General features: G+C 36.7%; 1 protein-coding gene across 1 annotated transcript in view; it reads left to right on the top strand.

The window, feature by feature from the left end:
- Neto2 (neuropilin (NRP) and tolloid (TLL)-like 2) overlaps positions 1-23,017 on the top strand; it is a 56,402-nt gene that overhangs the window by 13,109 nt on the left and 20,276 nt on the right. Inside the window, exons 2-7 of the mRNA XM_013036075.1 lie at positions 4,585-4,641; positions 7,665-7,805; positions 8,418-8,666; positions 12,086-12,130; positions 12,213-12,340; positions 20,885-21,113. Of these exons, the coding sequence (XP_012891529.1) occupies positions 4,585-4,641; positions 7,665-7,805; positions 8,418-8,666; positions 12,086-12,130; positions 12,213-12,340; positions 20,885-21,113 (849 nt within the window). The remainder of the gene's footprint in view (positions 1-4,584; positions 4,642-7,664; positions 7,806-8,417; positions 8,667-12,085; positions 12,131-12,212; positions 12,341-20,884; positions 21,114-23,017) is intronic.

Raw genomic sequence — 23,017 nt, 5'->3', positions numbered from 1 at the left:
TTATTCAGAGTTCCCTGAAACTTGCTACAAATTAACTTCGTGCCTCCATGTTTTTAGAGGTTTAAGCTATTTCTTTCTTCTGTTCCTGGGCTTATGATTTTTTGGTGAGGATTTCCTCAATATCCCCCTCAATCTCCAGCAGAATGAATGGTTTCCCCCACACATATTCCGTGCATCCATTATATGTTCTCTGTGCTTCCTGATGAACCTCTTTCACCTTGTATCCTTGGTGGTCTTTGATAATAGATTGCTTGCAGATATCAATTGTCCTAATATCTAATGTTTACTTAGAAAATTCCTAGTATATAAGATGTGTGGGCTGGGAAGGTGGCTCAGTGGTAGAGTGCTTGCCTTGCATGCATGAGGCCCTGGGTTCGATTCCTTAGCACCACATAAGCAAAAAGAAAAAAGCTGGAAGTGGTGCTGTGGCTCCAGTGGTAGAGCGCTAGCCTTGAGCTGAAGAGCTGAGGGACAGCACCCAGGCCCCACGACCGGACCCTCCCCCCCAAAAAAAAGATGTGCTCTGCTTTTTTCATTTAATTTTCACTGTGGTATGTATAAATCAGCATGATTTTACAAATAGGTATTCACAACTGAAACAAGGCAAAACTTGAATCCCAGCCCAGATTTACTTCCCTCCTGAAGTCCATACTCTTAACCATTTGTTGATTTCTCTACTGCATACCTCCAGGCATGCTCTTCAGGAGCAGATCACTCAGAACTTTTGAGGGGTGGGGTTGGTAGTATACTTTGCATGAAACAGGAGACTACAAGTTTATAAAAAACAAAGTGGAGGCTGGGAAGATGGCTCAGTGGTAGAGAGCTTGCCTTGCATGCGTGAGGCCCTGGGTTTGATTCCTCAACACCACATAAGCAAAAAGAAAAAAGCCAGAAGTGGCGCTGTGACTCAAGTGGTAGAGCGCTAGCCTTGAGCTGAAGAGCTGAGGGACAGTGCCCAGAGTTCAGGCCCCATGACTGGACCCAAATAAATAAATAAATACAAAGTGCCTTATGGGGCACCAACAACTCACACCTGTTATCCTAGCTAGCTTCTCAGGAGGCTGAGATCTGAGGATCCAGTTTGAAGCTAGTGTGGGCAGGAAAGTCTGTGAGACTAATCTCCAATTAAACTACCAAGAAAAACTGGAAGTGGAGCTGTGACTCATGGTAAGGCACTAGCCTTGAGTACAAAAGCTCCAGGACAGTGCCCAGGCCAAAAGTTCAAGCCCTAGGACCAGCACAAAAGAGCGAGAGAGAGGAGAGAGAGAGAGAGAGAGAGAGGTACCTAAAAGAAGTTAGAAATACTGGGAGAGAGCAAAGGAAGAGCTGACATTGTCCAAAAAGAAACGTATTCTTTACCTGACTTAAGTAACTTTGACTCCTTTATTACAATTTAAAAAATTGAAAAAGAAATAGGATATATTAAATAAATATATATGTATGCATATATATATTACAGCCAACATCATACTAATTTGTGAAAACATGAAACAATTTTTTCTAAAATTAGGAGCGAGACAGGATGTCCACTGTTACTCAATATAGTCTGGAATTCCTAGCCAGAGCAATAAGGCAATAGAAAGATTACATATATTTTATAAGAGAATATAAAGATTTTTATAAGGAATCCAAATAGGGAAGAAGTGAAAAATCTCTATTTGCAGCTAATATGACACTATGTCTAAAGGACCCTAAAGACTCCATTCCTAAACTCTTATAACTGTTTATATCCCAACATTCTACTGATATTGGTAAAATGTTGGGATGAAAAAAATAAACGCACAAGAGCCAGTACCTTTTTGTATACAATGAATACCCTCAAAAATATTTTTAAAAAATTAACTTGAAATAACCCCAAACAAAGGGGTGAAAGACCTCTAGAATAAAAACTATAAAATTTTTGTGGGGCACCAGTGGCTCATGCTTGTAATAGCTACTTAAGGAAGATTATGATTCAAAGCCAGCCAGGGTAGGAATACCCTGTGAGACTCTTTAACTCCAGTTAATCATCAAAAAGAAGTAGATCTGTAGCTGAAGTGGTTGAGCCTTGAACAAAAGAAGCTCAGAGACTAATTTCAAGCCCCAGGATTGATACCCCCCCCAAAAAAAAACTTAAGAAGACACCAGGAGCGGAAAGACCACCCATGTTCTTGGATTAGCAGAATTACCATCCTGTAAAAATGACCATACAGCCAAAGGCTATTTACAAATCCAATGCTGCACTAATCAAGATCCCACTGTCATTATTTGTAGAGATGGGGAAAACAGTCCAGTATTTTATATTAAAATACAAATGACCCTAAATAGCCAAAGCAATATTGAGCAAGAAAAGGAATGCTGTAGATACCACACTCCCAGACTTCAAACTATACTTCATAGATCTAGTAACAAAAACAGGTTGGTAATGGCACAAAAACAGATCTAAGACCAACAGAACAGATGAAAAGACCTAGAAATGAAATGAAATCAGCCATCTGATTTTTGACGAAGAAGCCAAAAACATACGAAAAAAAAAGTACTTCAGTAAATAGTGCTAGGCAAACTGGATATCCATATGGAAAACTGGATCTTCATTTCTCACATTATATTAATATCAATTCAGAATGGATCAAAGACTTCAGGAAAAGTCCTAAGCCCTTGAAACTACTACTATAGGAAAGAGCAAAAACACTAGAAATTACTGGTGTAGGCAGGAATGTCCTCAGTAGAATTCTAGGGTCTTAGCAAATAAGCAAGATAATTGAAAAATGAAATTTCATGAAGCTCAAAAGCATTGGCACAGTGAAGGACATAGTCACTAAGCTAAAAAGACAGCTTTCAGAATGGGAGAAGATCTTTACCAGCTATTTGTCTGACAAAGGCCTAATAAACAGAATATATAAGGCTCTCAAGAAAAGTAAACCCCCAAAGAGTCTTAATAACCCTGTTAATGAATGGGCAAACGCACTAAATAGACACTTTTCAAAAGAAGAAATATAAAAGGCCAATAAATACATGAATAAATGCTCAACATCCCTGACTTTAAAGTAAATACAAGTCAAAACAACACTGAGCCAGGTGCCAGTGGCTCAAGCCTGTAAATCCTAGCTACTCTGGAGGCTGAAAGCTTAGAATCACAGTTCAAAACCATCCTGAGCAGAAAAGTTTATGACACTCATCTTCAATTAGCCAGGGAAAAAAAAGCAAAAGTAGATCTATAGCTCAAGTGATAGAGGGCAAATTCTCAGAGACAGCACCCAAACCCTGAGTTCAAGCCCCAGGATTATCACACACATAGATAAGACAAACAAAACCATTGAGATTCTGTATCACTCTAGTTAGAATGGTTAGAATGTACACAACAACAAATGGAGGAGGGAATCAATTTATACTGATGGTGTGAATGTCAAAGTGCAACCACTAATTTACACTAAAGCTAAAAATAGTACGACCCTGTGATCCAGCAGTGCCTCTCTTGGGCATTTATCCCAAAGATTGCAACTCAGAATACAATTTAAAAAACAGACAACAAAAATACACCTGCACATCAATGTTCATTGCAATTATATTTACAGTAGCCAAGTTACAGAAATGGCCCAAATGCCCTACAGCTGACAAATGGGTCAAGAAAATCTGGTATATCATGTTATTTCATCCATCTATCAGGAAGAATAATATTATGCTATTTACAGGGAAATGGATGGACCTGGAAAAAATCATATTGAGTTAAGTAAGCTAGGCTCAGAGAGGCAAAAGGCACATTTTCTGTTATATGTGGAAGTTAGACTTGAAGAATAAACATTTGAAAACACAAATGCATATATATGTGATCAAACTGACTAAAGGATGGCATATGCAGGAGAGAGATCCCATGCTATAACCCCTTTGAATAGTTAACAGGCAGTTTAACAAAATTAATACCAAGAAGCTGAAACGTCTTGACTGAAAGGGTACATGCTTAAAGAAGGGGACAGATGAATGGAAAGAGGAATAGTGAGTGGATGGTTATAATGATAATAATCAATGTACATATATGAAAACTGAATTAGGAAACTTGAGATCCATAGGTGTGGGATAAATGGGACAGGGAGAATGATGGAAGGAGTGACCATTCAGAATGCACTGTGCTTATAAATGGACATGTTATCCAAATCTGTTTGAACAATAAAAAAGAAAAATGTCTTATATCCCATGAGTTAAATGAGTTCAAAATCAGCCATATCTTTCCTTCAGCTCTTCAAGGGTCAAATAATAAATCAGAAAATAGTTTTTAATGCTTAAAAATCCTAAGAGTGGCCAGGGTGTCAGTGGCTACAACTGTCATCCTAGCTATTCAGGAGGTTGAGATCTGAGGACCAAGGTTCAAAGCCAGTTTGGAAAGTCCATAAGAGTTTTATTTCCAACTAACCACCAAAAATCCAGAAGCTTCTGAATTCAAGCCCTAAGGTCAGCACACACGCACACACATACACAAACACCCCACAAACTTGAGAATGAATATTGGTAAGAAATTATGATTTTAGTTATTGTCAGCAGGTCTTCCTTATAGACTTAGTAAAATGCAGTATATATTCAATTTTTAACTTTTCTTTTCTATTATTCTAGTGCTGTTAATAACAATACTTGTAGTAGAAGGGATCGCTGTGGCCCAAAAGACTCAAGGTAACGTATGATGATAACTCATTGCATTTTCAGGACAGAGGGAGGGCTGATTGAAAAGGATTGCAACTTTTGAATACTATTCCCTAAGTCTTTTGGGATAATTCATGACCTAAGGCTTTCGGTCAACCAGTAAACCTCAATTTAACTGGACTTAGCTGCATGTAGAGTAAAATGTCCATATAAGTCTTCCTGAACAAGATGAAAAAAATAGTAGCTTCTCGCGTATAATGGTTTACATACACTATGTATTTGTACTTTATCATAAAGAAGAAATTTTTAAAATCCCTTTTTCAATGTAAACAAGTAAGCCTTTCTATCAAAATAGTACTCAAAGCCCTTTAAATCTATTCTCATTTTCCTGATGTATGAAAAAATATTAGCTAGCTACTGCAATTTTTAAGCCAGATTTACATGTCAGTTTGGTGCATTTCCTATATGACCTGATTTGGTTTTCACCAAAGTTCTGTATACACATGATAAAAATCAAAATGTATTAAACAACTAGGAAAAACCATTTTCCCATCTGTACTTATCATTTCCTGCTTCATGGAAATAACCTGTTAAAAGTATTTCTTTTCTTTAAGCAACATGCTATGATGATGTTTCTTGATTTCTGTTTTAGACATCACTTATTTCTTACCATGGAAGATAAGAATTTAGCTCTTTCACACACTTGCCCACTCCACCCACAGAGTGCATTCCTAATTCTCAGCTTAGAGGACAAGGTTGAAGATATCTTCCAGAAAGCATTCTCTAGCTTTCTGTTTTGTATCAGCCTTCTCAATATAACTTACCACAATTCTAGTTATATCAGCATCTGGATTTACAGTGCTTTTTTCAGTATGAATTTTGTTTTTGGGTTTGAGAAATGTTTGTTTCTGTTGAATTTTTTAAATTACTTTTTCATTTTCTGTGTTCTGTCTTTTCAGAAATTCCTATTACTTGGTTATAGTCCTTTTGGTTGTTACCTGTTTTTGGAAGGTAGAGGTTAGTTATATTGTTTTGTTTGAGATAGGATCTTCTAAATAACTGGAAATTCTTCTGCATCTGCCTGTCAAGTGTTGGAATTATAGACATACACCACCATGGTAGGCCTTTTTTTTTTTTTTTAAATTCAAGGCTATTATAGCCCATGCTGACCTTGAATTTACTATCCTCCTATCTCAACCTCTCATCTCGCCCTCTGAGCCACATTCTGGGAGACTTACTTAACTTTATTCTCAACACTAGGAATTAGAAAACTTTCTGTAAAAGTTCAAATTAAAAGTATTTAAGTCTTTGCAGGCCACAGTCTGGAGGAAGCTGCTCAGCTCTTCTTTGTGTGAAAGCATCCAGTACATAGGCCAGTAATGGATGTGGGTGTTTCAGTGAAACTTGAGTAGACTCAGCTTTAAGCTCCAAACATTCTTCTCATGCTTTCCTTTCTCCTGTAATGGAAGCTTTCTTTTGTTTTCCGAATATGCTTCGCTTTGAATATCCTTGTCGATGTCTTCTGATATACTTCCTTTTCTATCTCTGTAGATTAAAGGAAGGCTTTATTTTATTTTTTGTTTTTACTGGGTTATTTGGTTTGTTTTGTCCGTTGTGGGGCTTGAACTCTAGGCCTGGACACTGTCCCTGAGCTCTTCAGCTCAAGGCTAGCCACAGTGCCACTTCCAGTTTTCTGGTGGTTAATTGGAGATAAGAGTCTCACAGACTTTCCTGTCCAGGCCGGCTTTGAACTGCGATCCTCAGATCTCAGACTCCTGCCTGAGTAGCTAGGATTACAGGTGTGAACCATGGGAGCCCAGATTACTGGGTTTTAAAAATACATTTCTTACATTGATTTGTTTCTTTCTTTCAAGTTGCTTTTTTTCTGTCTTGATCTGTGTTTCCTACCAGAGGTTTTCATCCAGTATCTGGTGATCATTGCATGTCTGTTCACATTTAAGTGGAGCACAGAAAATCTGGTCATTAGTTGTCTACAAGTAGAGGTAAGGATTGTGTACTGTGGCCCTGACCATGGACTGACCTGGCATTCTAGAGCCCATGAGTCTGCATGGTTGAGTCTCAGTGTGGATTAGATTCCCCAGAGTTTTTCCATTTTCTGATTAGTGGCTCTGAAGTTCCCCCAAGAGGCACTGGTGAGCCAGTAGGAAAAGCCTAGGAGTTTCATTCATTATGCAGACTAATTTTGTTTTCAAGTTGACATTTTCACCCTTAGCTGTACCTGAAGTCCCCTGAGTCCATTAATCCTGTTTGACCTCCAAAGAAGTCATCTCCAATGCTTTAATGTGATGGATGCCTATGTGGAGAAGGGAAGAGTATATGAAATCAAATTGCTTCTAAGAAAATTTAACCAGCCTTTTGCTTGTAAACAAGCCCAGTCACACCACTTGCTACTACTACCAGCTGTTAGAATTGTGTCCACTTACTTATCTGTACTTAAGGATAAGAAAAAAGAAACGAAAGGAGAGTGAAGGCTGCCAGGTCCTAGTACAAGCAAAAAAAAAGTGAAATTTAAGGAGGTTGTAAAAGTAAATGCATGTATTCAGTGACAATCATTAACTAAAATCCCTCTGTAATCTTTGAATTTTACTTGGCAGGTGGTAAAATAAGTATAAATATACTATATCAGAGATAATTCCAGAAATAATTTTATTTTTATATCAGACTGAATTTTACTAAATGTTATCAATTGTTTAGATCCTCCCACATGTTTTTACATTGTCAAATGTAAGCATTTTATTTCCTTGTTCTCTTCCATAGCCAAATACTCCAGATACAAATTCTTTCAACAAGCACTGCATACAGAAATCTTATCTTTCTCTCACTTTTGTACTGAATTTGTTCTGCTAAATTTGGTTCTTAGGGATATATATGTGTGTGTGAATATATATATATAGATAGATAGATAGATAGATAGATAGATATATACATATATATCTGCACTAGAATGGGTAATTGTTAGAAATTGTGGGGGAAAGGGAATAATGTTATTCTCTTTTCCTGGGATAATGTCTAAATTTCTGTTTTTCCTAAAGATGGACAAAATATTGGAATCAAGCATAGTCCTCCAACTCAGTGTGGCATTTGGGTTCGAACCAGCAATGGAGGTCATTTTGCTTCACCAAATTATCCCAACTCCTATCCACCAAACAAGGAGTGCATCTACATCTTGGAAGGTATTTGTCCAATTTTTGTCTTTAATTGTATGAAATAGTCACTTCTTACTATAAAACTAACCACATTGGCAAAATACCTTGTTTAAACCAGTGTGAATTTTATATTTTATACTGCACTCTGTATTAATTCAGTATAGTTTATATTGAATAAATAAAATAAATATCATAATATTGAGTATGTTAACAAGTGATAGTTAAAAGGTTATGGGAATTTGGAATCTACTAAAGTATAATTTAGGTAAAACAGCATATATGACAAACTTCTTTAATAGGAAAGTTACACTTACTAGCATTTCTTATTAGGTATTATGCAAATTTATGTTCATATTAGTAAGTTCTTTTATTGTTCTATATATCATATAGAAGATATCAGTTTTAATCAATCAAATCTATTTACAAATAAATTGGTTAAAACAAAGAGCATATACCGAAGAGAAATGTTATTCTATTTCTACTTATATGAAATAGGATATTTATTATGACTTATAATAATACTCACTATGACCATCATCTATAAAACATTAATAGAGTGATTTGCTTTTCTCACTTGTGTCCATACATGTGTATCTTTCCTGTTCATACTGCCCTGATTTGCTTACTCTTATTTTATAGCTGCTCCACGTCAAAGAATAGAGTTGACCTTTGATGAACATTATTATATAGAACCATCATTTGAATGTCGATTTGATCACTTGGAAGTTCGAGATGGGCCATTTGGTTTCTCTCCTCTTATAGATCGTTACTGTGGCATGAAAAGCCCTCCATTAATTAGGTCAACAGGGAGATTCATGTGGATTAAATTTAGTTCTGATGAAGAACTTGAAGGACTGGGATTTCGAGCAAAATACTCATTTATTCCAGGTAAAGAATAAGCTACCTTTCTTTCTTTTAGTGATTGAATATTTCTTTCTGATTCTAGAAACTTAAGGTTAGAAAAGGTTTGGTCAGGCTAATCAAATTGAGTCTTTAAAAGAAATCTTCAAGGCAGATATCAACAACAAACTCCCACCAGAATCATGTTAAGTAAAATCAAGCAGACCTACAGTTGTCATATACCTCCAATCTCAGAATGATACATTTGTTACAGTCAGTGACCCAATATTCATACACCATTATCACTAATAACACATGATTTACCCTAGAGATCACCTTTGAGAGATCAAGTGTTAGAGATCAACATTGATCACCATTAGAGATCAACAAAGATTGTATTTTCTGTGGTTTGACAAATGTGTTGATGACATGTGTCCACTATTAGAGTATCAGACAGAATAGTTTTGCTGCCCTAAAAATCCCCTGTGCTCACTCCACTTATTCATCCCTCCAGCCACTGGAGAATAGTAAACTTCACAGTTATACTCTTCCAGAGTATTATGTATAACTGGAATCACACAGTATCAGCCTTTTCACATTGACTTCTTTCATTCAACTATATGAATACATGGTTGTTTATGTCATTTCATAGCTCCTTTTCTTAACATTAAATAATACTTTATTGTCTGATTATACCACAATTGATTTACCCATTCTACTGAAAGATCTTTGTTGCTTCCAAGTTGCAACAATTATGAATAAAGCCGCTGTAAACATCTATGTGCAAGCTTTGATAAGGATATAAGCTAACTGATTTTGGTAAATTATAATATATTATGGATGAATGTAGAAGATACATGCTAAATAAAGGTACCAAGAAATAAAAATTATAATATTTTATGAACGGCTTATACAAGCTATCTAAAGGAGTCATTAAAAAAAATCATAGGAACAAGAAGTAGAATGGTTGTCAGGGACCAGGGAAGAAAGCAAAGAGAATTGGTATTTAATAGGAAGAAACTTTCAGTTGCAATGTCCAGAAAAATTCCAGAATAAAAGTTACACAACACTGAATGAATTTAATGCCATTTTAAAAGGTTTTAAATGGTGACAGAGGCACACAGTGGTCTCAGCTACTCAAGATGCTATGGTAAGGAGGTTGCAAGTTTGAGGCCATCCTGGGCTATTTTGATAGCAACATTTCATTTATTTTATTTCTAGGTTACAAGATCCTATCTAAAAAAAATTTGGGCTAGAGTTTCTCCCAATTATAAAGTCATAACTACTAACCTGTTTCCTCACAATGGCAAAGAAAAGAATGGTGATTGGTCATACAGGTCATATAAGCCATTCTGCCTTGACAGCTAGTGTACACTAGTTTGAGAACTATCATTTACAATAAAAATAACTGGTTCAATATATAAAATATATAAAGATATAATAATATCTGGTTAAATGGTATTTGATTCTTATTAACTCAATAATAGAAATAATTGATAACTTTAATGTCATAAAGACACTACTACAGAATTTAATTCTCAGGTTAGATCTTAACAAGTACATTTATACTATTTGAAAGAAAAAGGCAACAGAAAAGTGATCTAATTTGAACAATATTTAAAATAACATACAACTTTATATGGAAAGGTAGTTTGGACCTAAGTAATTGTTTTTCCTTTTTTACATAAGAGAAGTTTTACGTGATTTATAGTTAAACTATAAACAAATTCTGCAAATGTTCAGGATTTTTAACTTGTATTTTATAATGCCTCATTTTCTAAATTCATTGTATTTAATTTTATGCTAATGACAGTAACAACCAAGGATTCTATGATATAGATGAAGAACCTTAGAGGTTGATTTTCTAACATAATGACAAATCTAGGAAAGATTCCAGTTCTATATGCAACTTTTATTCTGCCATGTTACCCTTAAAGTATAAATGAGAGCCAGGTACAGTAGCTCATGCCTGTAATTCTAGCTACTCAGGAGGCTAACATTTGAAGTTGGAGCTTCAAAGCCAGCCCATGAGACTCTTTATCTCCAATTAACCAGCAAGAATCTGGAAGTAGAGTTGGCTCAAATGGTAGAGTGCCAGTGAAAAAGCTAAAGGAGAGTGCCAGAACCTAACCTCAAGCTCCAGTATTAGTATTTTTTAAGTGAGTATTCTATAGTTGTATTGCTAAAAGGAGGAAAAACAACTCATATCAAAGTAAATAGGAGTGAAATTTTTTTCTAAAATTGTTATTCATAGTCATGTTTCTAAAACAAACTTTGTCTAGAGAGTGGTAAGTCTGGAAGAAACACTAACAATGCTGAGAAATTAATGATTTTTAATCAAATTCTTTAAGCTATTAGTGATATTTGTAGAGATTTTTTTAATTGGCTTACTTCCAGGGGGAAATGTAATATAATAATATCTTAAAATTGATCAGTTTGCCAGATAGCTACTGACTCTTGCTCCCAGTTCTGCTTAAGATTTAAATTTCTCTTTGACATGTAAAAGAACTGTAATGTCTACAGCTCCTTTTTAGCAAGGGTGAATTTACATTAAAAAAGAACAGTCTCTGAGATATAGTCTAAATCAAGGTAATAATTTCTTTTCAATCCACAGTTGGATAACTTTATAAACTGTCTTTAGTTAACAAGAATGAAGCACACAAAATGCAACTGTATGAAATAAGTTTTCCAGACTACTGTTTGATCTATACAGGTTCTATTGAACTTTGTGATTTTTTTAAGATGCCAATAGCTGTGATTGTATGTGTGTGTGTGAGAGAGCCACCTGTGTGTGTGTGCACACATGCATGCGTGCCGGTAATAGGACTTGAACTCAGGACCTGGGCACTGTTCTTCAGCTTTTTTGCTCAAGGTTGATGTCATATTATTTGAACTACAGTTCCACTTTTGGCTTTTTTGTATATAATTGGAGATAAGAGCCTTACCATTAATTAATTAATTAGCCTCCTGCTAAATTTTAAAATGGTAAAATATACATAGTAATAAAATTACCTTTGGAGCACTTGTAAGTGCACAGTGTAGTAGCAAGAAGTACAGTAATTACAGTACCTGGCAACCATCACCACAGCCCATATAACCACAAATTTTAGAAGATAATTTTCAGTATGATTAAGCAAAAGCCTAAATAATATTCTATTTTATTGTTTATACCACATTTTGCTTATCTTTTCAACTGTCTGAGAACTAGCATCTGTTTTTGATAGTTGATATGAGTTTTGAAGTAGCATAAATGATGAATTTGATAGGATCAAAAGTATACACATCATTAAATAACTATTAGTTTCATAAGCAAGCTTGTAAGGTACTAGTGATAGAGACATAGTCTGTATCAGTGAAAGCTTTTCTTAATCTTGCTATCAAATACAGCTTTAGATATAGCCTAAAATGTTAACTCTAAAGTAACCCAGTATCAGTGACCATCCTTTTTCTTCTTTTTTCTGTTACAGATCCAGACTTTACTTACCTAGGAGGTATTTTAAATCCCATCCCAGGTTTAGTATATTACCTGCTTTACCCATGGCATATTTGATTAGTCTTGTTTTCCTTTGAACATTATTCATTTATTCTCTCTAGATTGCCAGTTTGAGCTCTCGGGAGCTGATGGAATAGTGCGTTCTAGTCAGGTAGAACAAGAAGACAAAACAAAACCTGGCCAAGCAGTTGATTGCATATGGACAATTAAAGCAACTCCAAAAGCTAAGGTATAATTATATATTGAATCACTTCCGAGAAGTACATAATAATAGCTGATTGGTACAAGATATCGTTTTAATAATCCTAGCAGCTCATGGAGCTGAGGTCAAACAGTTACAGTTTAGACCCAGCCTGGCAGACACAACTATGTGACTTTTACCTCTGGTCAGCTCCCAGAAAGACGGAAGGGAGCTGTGGCTCAAGTGGTAGAGCACTACCCTTGAGCGAAAAAGCTCAGGGACAGGGCCCTGAATTCAAAATATATGGATTCCTAATTGGTGAATACAAGTATTGATCAGTATGATCAAAACCTTTCTTATAGGAGGTAGATAAGGCTGGAAAGGTTAGTTTACCTTCTAACCTCTAACCTTCTAACTTCTAACTTTCTAACCAGGATTTGTTCTATAAGCGTAAATCACAAATATGCTGAGTCTTATTCTGTGTTCCTACTGTGCTGCCTTTGCTGATCATGTGGAGCCTCTATGGAAAGTTCTGCAGAGAATATTTTTAAATAACTTTCACAGATTGAGGCTGGCTGCTAACTAGTTTTTGCATTTAATTTATACTTGTAGGAATATCAACAGATTTAAAATTAGACTTTAACATATACATACATGAAGAGACAGAAAAGAAGAGCAAGTGGGAGAATGTGCCTTTTAAAGAAACATGAAATTGTTCATAGTGGAGAATCTCAGCACTTTAGAACTGAGTTCAAGACTAGTTAGGGTTATATAGCAAAATTTTCTTTTTCAGGAGCTGGATATGGCGGCTCCAGTCTGTCATACTAGCTACTCAGGAGGTAGAGATCAAGGGATCATGGTTTAAGACCAGTCTAGGAATAGAAGTATAGAAGTCTAGGATAAAGTATGATTTTATCTCCAACAATGGCTGGCTGTGATGGTGCTCTTCTGTTATCCCCATTCCCAGCAATACAGTGAAGGACAAGTAAAAGGATAAAAAACCAGGCCAGCCTTCACATGAAGCAAGACTCTACTTCAAAAATAACCAATGCAAGAAGCAGCTGAAGCATGGCTCAAGTGGTAGAACACATGTCTAGGAAGCATGAAACCCTAAATTCACTCCCCAGTACCACCAAAAAGAAGAAAGGAGGGCTGGGAAGGTGGCTCAGTGGTAGAGCGCTTGCCTTGCATGCATGAGGCCCTGGGTTCAATTCCCCAGCACCACATAAGCAAAAAGAAAAAAAGCTGGAAGTGGCGCTGTGGCACTAGCCTTGCGCTGAAGAGCTGAGGGACAGCGCCCAGGCCCAGAGTTCAGGCCTCACGACCGGACCCAAAAAAAAAAAAAAAAAAAAGGAAGGAAGGAAATGAAGGGAGGGAGGGAGGAAAAGAAAAGAAAGCCAGATACAGTTTGGTAATACGGTATATATAGATATTCAGATATGCTAATATGATTCTTTTCTTTGTTAATACTAGGGCTTTGAACTCAAGGCCTCATTCTTTCAGTTGACCTTTTTGCTCACAGCTTTTGCTCTACCTCTAGAGCAATACCATCATTGTAGCATTTTACTGTTAATTGGAAATGAAGTCTCATGTACTTTTCTCTCTGGATTGGCTCCGAACTGTGATCCATAATCTGGAAAACACTCAAACAGGTCAAGAAACACTTAGAAATACTTAGAAATATTGAGTTAAAACTTACAAATATCCATGTCTTTGTTTTATCACTGTTTTTGTTTTGTGGTACTAGAGTTAGAACTTGGGTACTTAGCCTTAGTAGGCAAGTGCTCTATCACTTGAACCATGCCCCATTTTGCTTCAGTAATTTTCCCAAGGGCTCCTACTTTTGTCTCTAGTCATCCTTACCTCAGTCCTACTTATCCTTCCAGAGTAGCTGAGATGATGGTACACACCACCATGCCAAGGTTTTATTGGTAGCGATGGAATCTTATAAACTTTTGCCCAGGCTGGCTTCAAACAGCAGTCCTTCAGATTACAGGTGTAAGTTATCTAACTCCAAATATCCTTTTAAAAGCATATGAAAATTTAAGGGGAAAATAAAGTAATTCTGGTGGATTGAAAAGGAAGCAAGATAACTAAATTAGTAGAGTAACTGAAGCCAATGTTATGAATGCCTGTGGCTTCTGTTAGTTACCATCTCGGGAACTTGGCTTTAACACCACATGGAAAACAAAAACCCTAGGGCTCATGTGACCATTGTGAGACCCCTCTTACATAAAGCTGGACCTTGGAGGGATGTAATTGACATAGGATAAGCCAGAAGACATTTCCACTAACATGCGCCAATGGCAAACATGTTCTTCTGGCTTGTTCTTGGGACAGGGGTGGAAGTAAGGTTGAAGTCTTTCTTTCTCAAAATACTTTGGGTTTGAGATCGGAATTTTGCATTTCCTGTTCAAGCCAAGAACTACTGATACCTAAAATTAAAGAAAGGTACATAAATCCATACAACCTTTGGCAGAAAATCTAAAATAATCAGTGAGGCTACAGGGTTACAATTCCAAGTTAGAGAACATCTGTGTTCCCAGCCTACCTGTGAAGTAAAAATTGACAGACAAAACAAATAGGAAGAATCTTAGCCCTACAAAACTTTTGTGTTTTAAATATCCTACAAGAAAGAAGAGAATTCAAAATGACCAGATACATGTAAGTAACCAAGTAAATCTTCTGTACTAGAAAGTATGTTTATTAAAAGGTTGGGGAAAGGTAGTGCTAGATAGTATAAATGTCTGTTAAGAAAATTTCCAAGAATTGATGGAGGGGTGAATTTGATAAAGTACATTATCTTTACATATGGAAATAGCACAATTAATATATGCTAATAAAAAGAGAGAAGCCATCTTTGGTGTGTCATATTTGCCTCTCAGATATTTGGGTAGAGGAAGTCAGAAGATTGTGGTTCCAGACCATACTGAGCCAAATGACAAGTTTCTGAAACCTCATCTCAACAAGAGAAGCTGGGTATGGTGGTTGCACTTGTCATCCTAGCTCTGATGAGAAATGTAAATAGCTCAGTCCAGACAAGCCCCACTGCAAAAGGTGTTGCTCTGTCATAGAGCACCTACCTGCCTAACAAGACCAAAGTCCTGAGTTCAAATCCCATTACTACTGAGAGAGAGAGAGAGAGCACACTGATTAAAGGCCCTCCACCAGGGAAATATATCCTTTAAATTATACTTAGATTGATACTACAAAAAAAAGAAAAGAAAAAAATTGGGGACATGAACTCAGGGCTTCTCAGTCTGTTGACTTTTTTCACTTAAGCCTGAGGCTCTATCACGTGAACCACGCTTCTACTCTGGATCTTTCTGCCCATCAATGTGCAATCAAATTTCAGCTTCCTAAGTAGCTAGGATTATAGGTGTGAGCCACTAGTGCCCAGCAAAATTTTTATTTTGTTTTGTTTTTAATTGTCAAGGTGATATAGAGAGTGGTTACAGTTACATAACTAAGGTAATAAGGATATTTCTTGTCAAAACGGGTACTCTTAAAATTGTTACCAGAACCACCAATAGCACAATGGATGATCAAATATAACAGAATAGTATTTTAACAGTGTTGGGAAGAAAAATACTAGTCACCTAACCTCCTCAACAGTATCTAAATTGTGATTCAAGGCAAAATTAAGTGATTTTTACATCAAAAGTAATAGATAAATGCTACAGTTAAAATTCTCAAATTCCAAAAAGTAAGAAAGAAATGTCAGACAGCTCTCCAAAGATAACAGTAACTATTGAAACATAAATTAGAAATGTCACTAATTCACAAGGAAGACATAATAATTTCAAAAGCCAAGGAAAACCAAATTCAGTTACAGTGAATAAGTTTTTCTCCTCTCAGTTATAAGTGGCTTGAATCAGGTGCTGAGAACTGAGGATCGAGATTTGAAGCCTGTCTGCAAGCAAGAAGTTCTGGGAGACTTAATTTCAGTTAATCAGCAAAAAGCCAGAAGTAATGCTGTGGATCAAATAGTAGAACACCAGACTTGAGCAAAAAAGCACAGGAACAGCACCCAGGCACTGAGTTCAAGCCCCAATACCATAAAAAGAAAGTTATTGGGCTATGCAGCTCACAGAATACTTTTGAGGACATTAGGAGCTTTCATTTATTTTGCTTCCTTTAAAAGAAAAAAATATTGAAATTTAATGAACTAAGATTCAAATCAAGAGTTTAAAAAATGACAAATCCAAAGACAGAAAAGGGTAATAATTGTAAAAGCAGAAATAAATTTAAAATACAGGGCTGGGAGTTTGGCTTAGGTGGTAGAGTGACTGCTAGAAAGCGCAAAACCCTGAATTAAAACCCCAGGACCATACATATATAAAGAGAAATTTTTTAAAAAGTCTAGTCAAGGCACCAGTGGCTCATAACTGTACTCTTAGCTACTGAGGAGTCTGAGATCTGAAGAACACAGTTCAAAGCCAGACAGAGCAGGAAAGTTGGTGAGACTCTGATTGCCAATTAGCCACCAAAAAGCCAGAAGCAGAGCTTGACACTTGGGGTAGTGTTAACCTTGAGCAAAAAATGCTCAAGGATAGTGCTCAGGCCCAGGACTGCCCCACCACTGCACACAAATAGCTCAAAACTGGGTAGTGTAGTGGCACTAACCTAAAATTCTAGTTACTTGGAAAGCTGACATAGGAACATTTCAAGTTGGAGGACACTGGATTCACAGTGAGATTCTATCTCAATAAAAAAGAAAACCAGAATGCTGATACCTTATTCTTGTAATCCTAGAAAGAAACTGAGATCTGGAGAACCAAAGTTTCAAGCCAGCCCAGGCAGAAAGTACACAAAACTTCAATTAAACAGTAAAAAATTCACAGTATATAATTTCTTTTTTTCTTTTTGTTGGTCATGGGCTTGAACTCTGGGTCTAGGCACTGTCCCTCAGCTCTTCACCTCAAGGCTAGCACCCTACCACTTAAGCCACAGCACCACTTCCAGCTTTTTCTGGTTATGTGGTGCTGAGGAATCGAACCCAGGGCCTCATTCATTCGAGGCAAGCACTCTACCACTGAGCCAACTTCCCAGTCCTGACGGTATATAATTTCTATCAGAATAAAGATTATAGAAATTTAAAGATGAAATTGGAAATTATGCAATCTGAAATGCAAAACAAAATTGAATATAACTTGACAGAGTTTCAGAGCTCTATAAGACGATGTCAGAAGGCCTAACCATTTAAGCCCTGCCAGGTAAAAGAAACAGAGCTTGGCACAGAATGATATCTGAAGAAATAATTGTGGAAAAAGTATAAAGTTTAGTAAAAGACATAAATGTGTAGATTTAAGAAGTTCAGTTAACACTAACGGGGGTGGGAGGAGAAAAAGACTGCACACATCAAAATCAGATGAAGTTCTTAAAATCTGCCAGAGAAAATAGTGCTATTTGCATAAGGGAGCAATGATTTGAATACTGTGGGTTTTCTTTAGAAATTATAAAAACTAAAAATAGCCAATTATACTGGAGATTTTTTTTAAATGATGAACGCAGAATCTTATATCCGGCAAAACTTCCAGGAATAAGGGCACAATGAAGTCATCCACTGATGAAGGCAGAGTGACAAAATTTGTTACCTTAGACCTGCTATAAGAGAAATGATAAAAAGTTCTTTAGACAAAAGGATAGTGATACTTAAGTAATAGAGCTTTGTTAATGTTAAATTCTTGAGTAAGTCTAAACCCCTTACCAATACCAGGAATGAGAGGCTATCACTCTAGTATTGTTAAAAAGAAAATTGAAGCCAGGCACCATGGCTCACACCTGTAATTGTAGTTACTCAGGAGGCTGAATAGCTCATGATCTGAGGACCACTATTTAAAGCCAGCTTGGGCAGGAAAGACCATGAAACCAAAAGGCCTAAAGTGAGGGTATGGCTGAACTGGTAGAATGCCAGCCTTGAGTGAAAAAACTAAGTGACAGTTTAGGTCCTGAGTTTAACTGTCAATAGGAACACACAAAGGAAGAGATAGGAAGAGAGTGTTCTGTGCCCCAGTATCAGAGGACTTAGATAAAATGGACAAATTCCTTAAAAGCTACCCACTGCCTACACATATCCTACAGGGAATACAGAAACTGAATCATGCTATATTTATCACAAAATTAGAGTCATAGTTAAAAACCTAACAGAAAACGCTGCAGTGCTACCAGATTCCACTGGCAAGCTTTGGAACACTAGAAAGAACATGTTCAGTATCTTCTAAGAAGTGAAAGGAAGGTCAAAGCAAGCTCATGTTAGTTCCAAAACATACCCTGACAACCAGAGAAGGCATTGTAACAAAGTTAGTGTTATAAATTCCTCAAGAAAATGATATAGAAACCCTCAGCTATATAAGAATATACATCTTTAAGAGATACAGGATCAGGTTAGAGTCCAGGAGTGCTTAGTAGAGGGTACTCTCTTCATGTCCTCTGGAGCAAGAGAAATTTCACACACCTACACACACCTACCTGGATATTTTACTACATTCACAATTGAAAGGTATGCAGTCTTTATACATGTTTAATTAGATTTTTTAAGTTATGTCCTTTTTTTGCCAGTCCTGGGTTTGAACTGAGGGCCTGGGTGCTATCCTGAACTTCTTTTGCTCAAGGCTAGCACTCCACCACTTGAGTCACAGCACCACTTCTGGTCTTTTCTGTGTGTGTGGCACTGAGGATTTGAACCCAGGGATTCATAATGCATGCTAGGCAAGCACTCTACCACTGAGCAATATTCCTAGCCCTTAATTATCTTTGTAAAGCATTTACTGTAGACTTGAGCACAGCCATATTTCTTTGTAGAAAATAGAAGCAGCCCTGGTAACACCAGAAAAAAGTCTTTAAAAAAAAGAAATGTAATAATGAAATCTCCCTCTGTGTCAGTAATGAAAATAAATACAGAAAGTAACTACTTCAGATATTAAGATTGTCTTGATTATACTGAATTTTATCAATTCACAGTTTTGGTTTTGGTAGTACTGGGATTTGAACTTAGAGCTTGGTGCTGAGCAGGCTGAATGCCTGCCACTTGAGTCAGGTCCCAAACATACCTAGCTACTTGTTCCCCATTGGGACAAGTATTATCTTGAACATAATTTAGCATATGGTCCTCTCCTCAAATAGAGGAGACAGTTATGTGAGACTTGCTACCATAGGACCATGAAGAGAGGGCTGGTTATATAAGTAACAGAGAAAGAGAACTGATGGTATAGTTAAGAAAATGTATTCCTTTTCTTTTCCTCCCCCATATGGAAATTGAATCCAGATTCTCACTAAGTTCTCTATAGTCTTCAAACTTGCAAATTTCCTGCCTTGGGCTACCAGATAGCTGGGATTATAGGCATGAACCACCACACCCCACTGAAACCATATGTTTTTATATTAAAATGCATGCATGAAGACTTTATGAAGTTCCAGAACAGGCCATCTATTTCATTATAATTGTTTACTATTCTTACGGAAATGGCAAACTAGTCATTTCAAATATACCAAAGTTACTTGGTCAAATTTTGAGCAGTACATTTTGTTTTTGTTCTTAGCTTCATGCCTTCAAGGTAATCTACAGAGGAAAAGTATGTGACATGTTTTATTAAATAAAATAAAAAGCCCTTTAAATGAAGAGTGGCATACCACTTTCAGGAAAGCAGTTAGTTCAAGAAACATTTACTCATTAAATTTTTATTTTTATTTTTTATTTTATTTAGTTGTTCACACATGAGCAACTAAAGCCAAAAGAGTAAAGGTGTGTGTGCATGTGCATATGTAAACATCTTGTGGAGTGGGAAGGACACAGTCAGATCAACCTTGGTTCACATCCCTGCTCTGAACAACCCTGGACAAGCTTCAAAAGCACCAGCAAAAAGTAGGGTTGGAGGTGTGGCACAAGTAGTATCATGCCAGTATTGAGCAATCAAGCAAAGGAAGTGTGAGGACCTGAGTTCAAGTTCCAGTACTTTCCTAAAGTAATAGCACTCAGTAACAAATTCCCTATAAAAGTTTAATAAACCAAATGCTAATTGTGTTTTCTTCGACAATATAATTTCTATCTGGAAATGCAGGTGTCATAAGGACTCGAACATTAAAACTAAAGTGTGCTAGAATCAAATAATGGATAAATATGACAGGAGATTTGTAAACCATGCTGATAGAGAGGAGATAAGGTTTTTTGATTTGTGACTACAAAAAAGGCATGTGTATATCTTTTGATTACATTTAGGCTTTAAAATGTACAGAAACAAAAAACAAGAAGTTCACCAGTTATTCATACTGATTGTTAGAATAATAAAATGGAATGACTCATTTCCTCTAAGTCATTTCCATGAGATTGCCTTTATACTGATGGAATTGTCAGACAGTTGATAACGCGTGGCAGAAAGCTGAATCCCTTTTTAGATTCCTTAAGGTTTGCTTCTATTTTTAACACAAGAAATGCTCCACTAGGCTTACATCCTTTAACTACTTACATATCAGCCATTTATCTATTCTGTTTTCCTGTCATAATTCAGTGTTGCCTGTAGATAATAGAAATAGAAAAATTTAAATTAATGAACCATTTTTAAAAAGCAGTGTTTTTCTGTTTCAATGTTTCAGATTTATTTGAGGTTCCTAGACTACCAAATGGAACACTCAAATGAATGCAAGAGAAACTTTGTTGCTGTCTATGATGGGAGCAGTGCCATTGAGAATCTGAAAGCCAAGTTCTGCAGTACTGTGGCCAATGATGTAACACTCAAAACAGGAGTTGGGGTTATCCGTATGTGGGCAGACGAAGGTAGTCGGCTTAGCAGGTTTCGAATGCTTTTCACGTCCTTTATAGAGCGTAAGTACACAATTCCTATAGCCTAGAGATCTTGTAGGAAATTCCATTCATTCACGGTGCACTCACTTTTGACAAAAACTGAGCATGTAGAAGTGAGTGTCTTCACCAAGGGCAGGTGACTCATGCTAGTAATCCTAGCTACTCAAGAGGCTGAGATCTAGGATCATGGTTTGAAGCCAGCCCTGGCAGAAAAGTCCATGAGACCCTTATCTCCAGTTAACTATCAAAAATCCAGAAGTGGAGCTATGGTTCTATGGTTCAATTGGTAGAGCACTAGCCTGAGGGGGAAAAAAAATTCAGGGAGAGTGCTCAGGGTCTGATCTCAAGCATGAGAAAAGGAAGGAATAGAATTTGATTTTTTGCTTCCTGTTCTTGACTGACAGGTATGAAGAAAGGCTATGTTAATATAATTTGTAGCACAACTTCCCTATCGAGGTATAAATAAATGATAGAGGTGAATGAAAACAGAAACATAAGCTTTCTCTCAATTGTGTGTGTGTATGTGTATATGCATGCAAGTGTGCAGGCACATGGTCATGTGCATGTGTACATGTACACATACACTGGGGCTTCAATTTGAAACCTAGATGTCGTCTCTTAAGCTTTTTTTTTTTTGCTGAAGGGTAGTGCTCTACCAATTGAGCCACAGCTTCACTTCTGGCTTTTGGGTGATTAATTGGAGGGAAGAGTTAGATAGCACTGGTTTTTACCATTAATACCTTTATGGATCTAGTTTTTTACTTTACAGTATTTTCAGTTGTCAAGTGTTCTTGACTCCTCCATCTCTGATAGCTACTCAGTCTTTCTTGGTGATTGATGATGTTGACCATGTGAGGAGTTCTGTTCAGCAACTTGGTAGAATGTCCATCAATTTGAGTTTGTCTAATGTCTTCAAGTGGGTTCCTTTGAAAACATGGATTTCTTCCAGAATATCACAGTGCTTTCTCTGGGCCTAATATTAGGACAGGTGGGTCATGTAAATATGGATATTATTGGCCCTGATATTAACTGCTATAAATTTATTAAGGTTGCTATCAATCACTTTTCTCCAATCTTTGTCCTCTGAAGCTCTGCACATAACATTATACCCACTAATTTGAGCATCCATTGATAGTTTCTGATTGTAACTTGCAAGAGTTATTAACTGTGCCAACCTGATGGTGTGCTTCAGTTTCTGTTGTTTGCTGCTACATTTATTAATTGGAATTCTTTTGCAAGGAAGAGCTAGTCTTTTCCCTTGATTTATTCAGTGGTTTTTAAGCAATATCAGCCCATTAATGCCTTCTTTATCCTATTATATCATACTGTAGTACTAGTATTACTCTAGAATACTAACATTTTGTGGATTCCTGTCCAAGCTTTGGCCAGGGGGTGCCTCCTAAGTTTGCCTTCCATGTTCTCTCAGTGCCCAGCCTTATTTACCCCTTCCTGTCTCCAGTGGGCAATCAAGCCACAGCCTATTGAGCCTGCTGCAGCCCTGGGGCCAATCATATTTCTGTTTACTATGAGAAACCTGACTCTGATTATCCAGTCTATTTCCTCAGTTCTAATGTGTACATCATTACAAAATCATTGGCCACTATCTCTGAGAACTTCCCCAACATACTGTTTTGTCTATAGTTCTTTTTTTGTAGACAGCCTTTTTAACAGCTAGGCTGTTAAAATACTGTTTTCCTCTTACTTAGGTTAATTGTTTTTCTCTCTCCTTTTCTTGTGGGTATATGATATGCTTAGTCATTTGCTACTTTATATTTTGTTTTGTATTCATGCCATATCATAGTTACTTTAAATTGGTTTTGTTTGGGGGGCATTTAGAGGACTCTTGTCAGAGAGCTTCACAGAGAGATGCAATTGAAAAGCAGTGTTTCCTCCTGTGTATCAGGCCCTTCCCTCCTCTCTGTCAG

Source organism: Dipodomys ordii, unplaced genomic scaffold, assembly GCF_000151885.1.
Source record: "Dipodomys ordii isolate 6190 unplaced genomic scaffold, Dord_2.0 Scaffold247, whole genome shotgun sequence".
NCBI classification, from domain to species: domain Eukaryota; kingdom Metazoa; phylum Chordata; class Mammalia; order Rodentia; family Heteromyidae; genus Dipodomys; species Dipodomys ordii.
The sequence above is the reverse complement of the archived record's forward strand: the minus strand, read 5'-3'. Positions and strand labels throughout refer to the sequence as shown.